The 2,282-nt window shown below is 56.4% G+C and overlaps 1 protein-coding gene across 1 annotated transcript in view; it reads left to right on the plus strand.

Annotated features, from left to right (window-relative positions):
* Positions 1-2,151: 2,151 nt before the first annotated feature.
* The window catches only part of VOLCADRAFT_42653 (uncharacterized protein), a gene marked incomplete at both ends in the record, with an annotated part of 4,040 nt that continues 3,909 nt past the window's right edge, over positions 2,152-2,282 (plus strand). The window contains one exon of the mRNA XM_002949637.1: positions 2,152-2,274. Within this exon, the coding sequence (XP_002949683.1) occupies positions 2,152-2,274 (123 nt within the window). The remainder of the gene's footprint in view (positions 2,275-2,282) is intronic.

Genomic DNA, 2,282 nt, shown 5'->3' on the forward strand with positions numbered 1-2,282 from the left:
GGGGGGCGGTGGAACCATGACGTCGGAGGGAGGTGGAGGTGGTGGTGGTGGTGGTGGAGTGGGGGGGCGCAATGTGGGGGCGTCTCCCGCCCGCGGCATGTTGGCCGCTGACCCCCCTCCCGCACCCCCCAGCCGGGTGGGGGGAGCCAGGTCCTCCGAAACGGGTGCGGGCGGGCGAGCCGGCTCCAGCGGGCGGTGAGGTGGGCAGGGGGGAACGGGCGGGGGGGGGGGGTTGCGTGGGTTGCGTGTGTTTTCTTGCAGCTATGGGTTGTTTAGTGCGGATGTCGGGAGACAGAGATGCGGGACGAGTAGCTTCATTTTCGTAATCGCATCTATGTATGGCATCTGCCACGTGTGTGTACATCTGTAAATTGCACGTGGATGCGAGAATGCATGAGTCTACGGACACGTGATGCCGTCACGTGGACACATAGACGTAGTAAACACCGTACGGTGCCGCACGTATGTAAAACTTAGACATATATGGCCACCGCTTTTACGATTGACTTGAGGTGAAGTGTGAAAGCTGTCCATGTTCTGTACAAATGACGAACTGTGTGTGCGAGTTGCAGAAAGTGGAAGTAGATGATGCATTCATTCCTCATAGGCATTAATGAAGCATGGTGTGAAACTGCTCGCCGTGTGGACCTTACCTGCTGAAGAGCGTCGCCCGCGGGTCGGCTGGTGGGATTGGGATGTTGGTTGGAAGCAATGAACCACATGCAGATTCCTCATCGGTTTGCCTTTGATTTGTGGTAAGATGCATGGCGCCAGCTGAGTTCGTGCAGCTGGCAGCAGTCGCGCTGAGGCGATCATACGAAGGCGAGCAATACCTTCCGTTCTATGTTTACGTTGGCGCATTGTATATGTAGTTGTGCGTTAATTTGTGAGCTGTGCGACTATGTCCGTTCACGCATTTGCGATGACAACCAGCGTGCCTGGGACAATTATGCTTGCATTCACCAAATGCCCTTATCTTTTGACAAACTGATTTCTGTACATAGATTTACATTCCTTATTGGTGTTTTGGCGAATCACGTCGCGCAATTGTTGTAACGAACTAAACAACAACTAGTTGAGCTGCTAAGCTGCAAGCGGGTGCACGCTAACGGGCAACTTGCATACTACTTTGACTTTAGCGAAACTACAATCACCTGTTTTAGCTAGGAACGATTGATTCCCGATGCAGGCTGGCATTCGTGGCCCTCAACGGTGTTCGCAACGTCCGAGCCTAGCCAGGCCGCGCTCCACGCGTCCACGTAGCGTCATTACACGCGCTGCTTTTGGAAGCTGGAGGGATTATTTTGCTGATGAGGGCCCGACAGCAAGCGAAATTTTCTTCCAGGATGCTGAGGAAGCATCAACTTCCAGCGAACGCTTTTCCGCTGTCCGTTTCTCCGACGGAGTGCTGCAGCGCCGTTCTGGATCTTCCTGGTCCGCGAAGGAGAAGGGCTCGGAGGACCGTGAGAACGACTACCTCTACGACATCGGCGCGAAGCAGCTTTACAACATCAATGTGGACCACGGTGCGTCCCCAGCACCATGAAGTGCAACGGCACTATGCCATGTATTGATCAACCGGCTATATGCTGCAGCATGCGCCTGTCATGGCTCAGGATCAGCTTCGCCAGCGCCAGCGCCAGCGCCAGCGCCTGTCTCCCCCACACCCCCTTCCCCACCCCCGGGCACGCGGTCAAACATCCCCTCCCCCTCCCCCTCCTCCTCGTTCCCCCAGTTGCTGTGGCCGGCCATCTCCCACCCCCTTTGAATAACCCTGTCGATCGTACATCCTCCTCTAAGAGTTAGACACCCCCCCACACACACACACACACGAACACGCACACGCACACACGTGCGATCAGCCGCAGCCAAAGGTGCAGTCCTTACTGCTCGATAGGGCCCTGTGCATGCACATGTGTATACGCGCATGCAAGACAAATGCAGGCTGCACCTTCCCCCATCTTTCCAGCACCAAGCACCCCCTCGCAATCTCTCGTGAATTTCCTCTCTTCCCCCCAGTTCCCCGGTTTTCTCAACGCCCCACCTTTCCGGCCTTGACCCTCTCCTATTTCACTCCCCCCCCCACCTACACCCCCTTGCCGTACACCTGCATGCAGGCCAAAACGTGGAGCATCTTGACAGCTTGTTGCGGGTGAGGTGCTGGGCCACAAATCCGATATTGCGGACGGCACCCTGCGCGCGTACGACTTCCGTACATTCAACAACATAGTGGGGGACTACTACGTGGCACCAGCGTTCCTGGAGAAGGTGGCGGTGAGTGG

The sequence above is a fragment of the Volvox carteri genome (genome assembly GCF_000143455.1).
Source record: "Volvox carteri f. nagariensis unplaced genomic scaffold VOLCAscaffold_15, whole genome shotgun sequence".
Lineage (NCBI taxonomy): Eukaryota > Viridiplantae > Chlorophyta > Chlorophyceae > Chlamydomonadales > Volvocaceae > Volvox > Volvox carteri.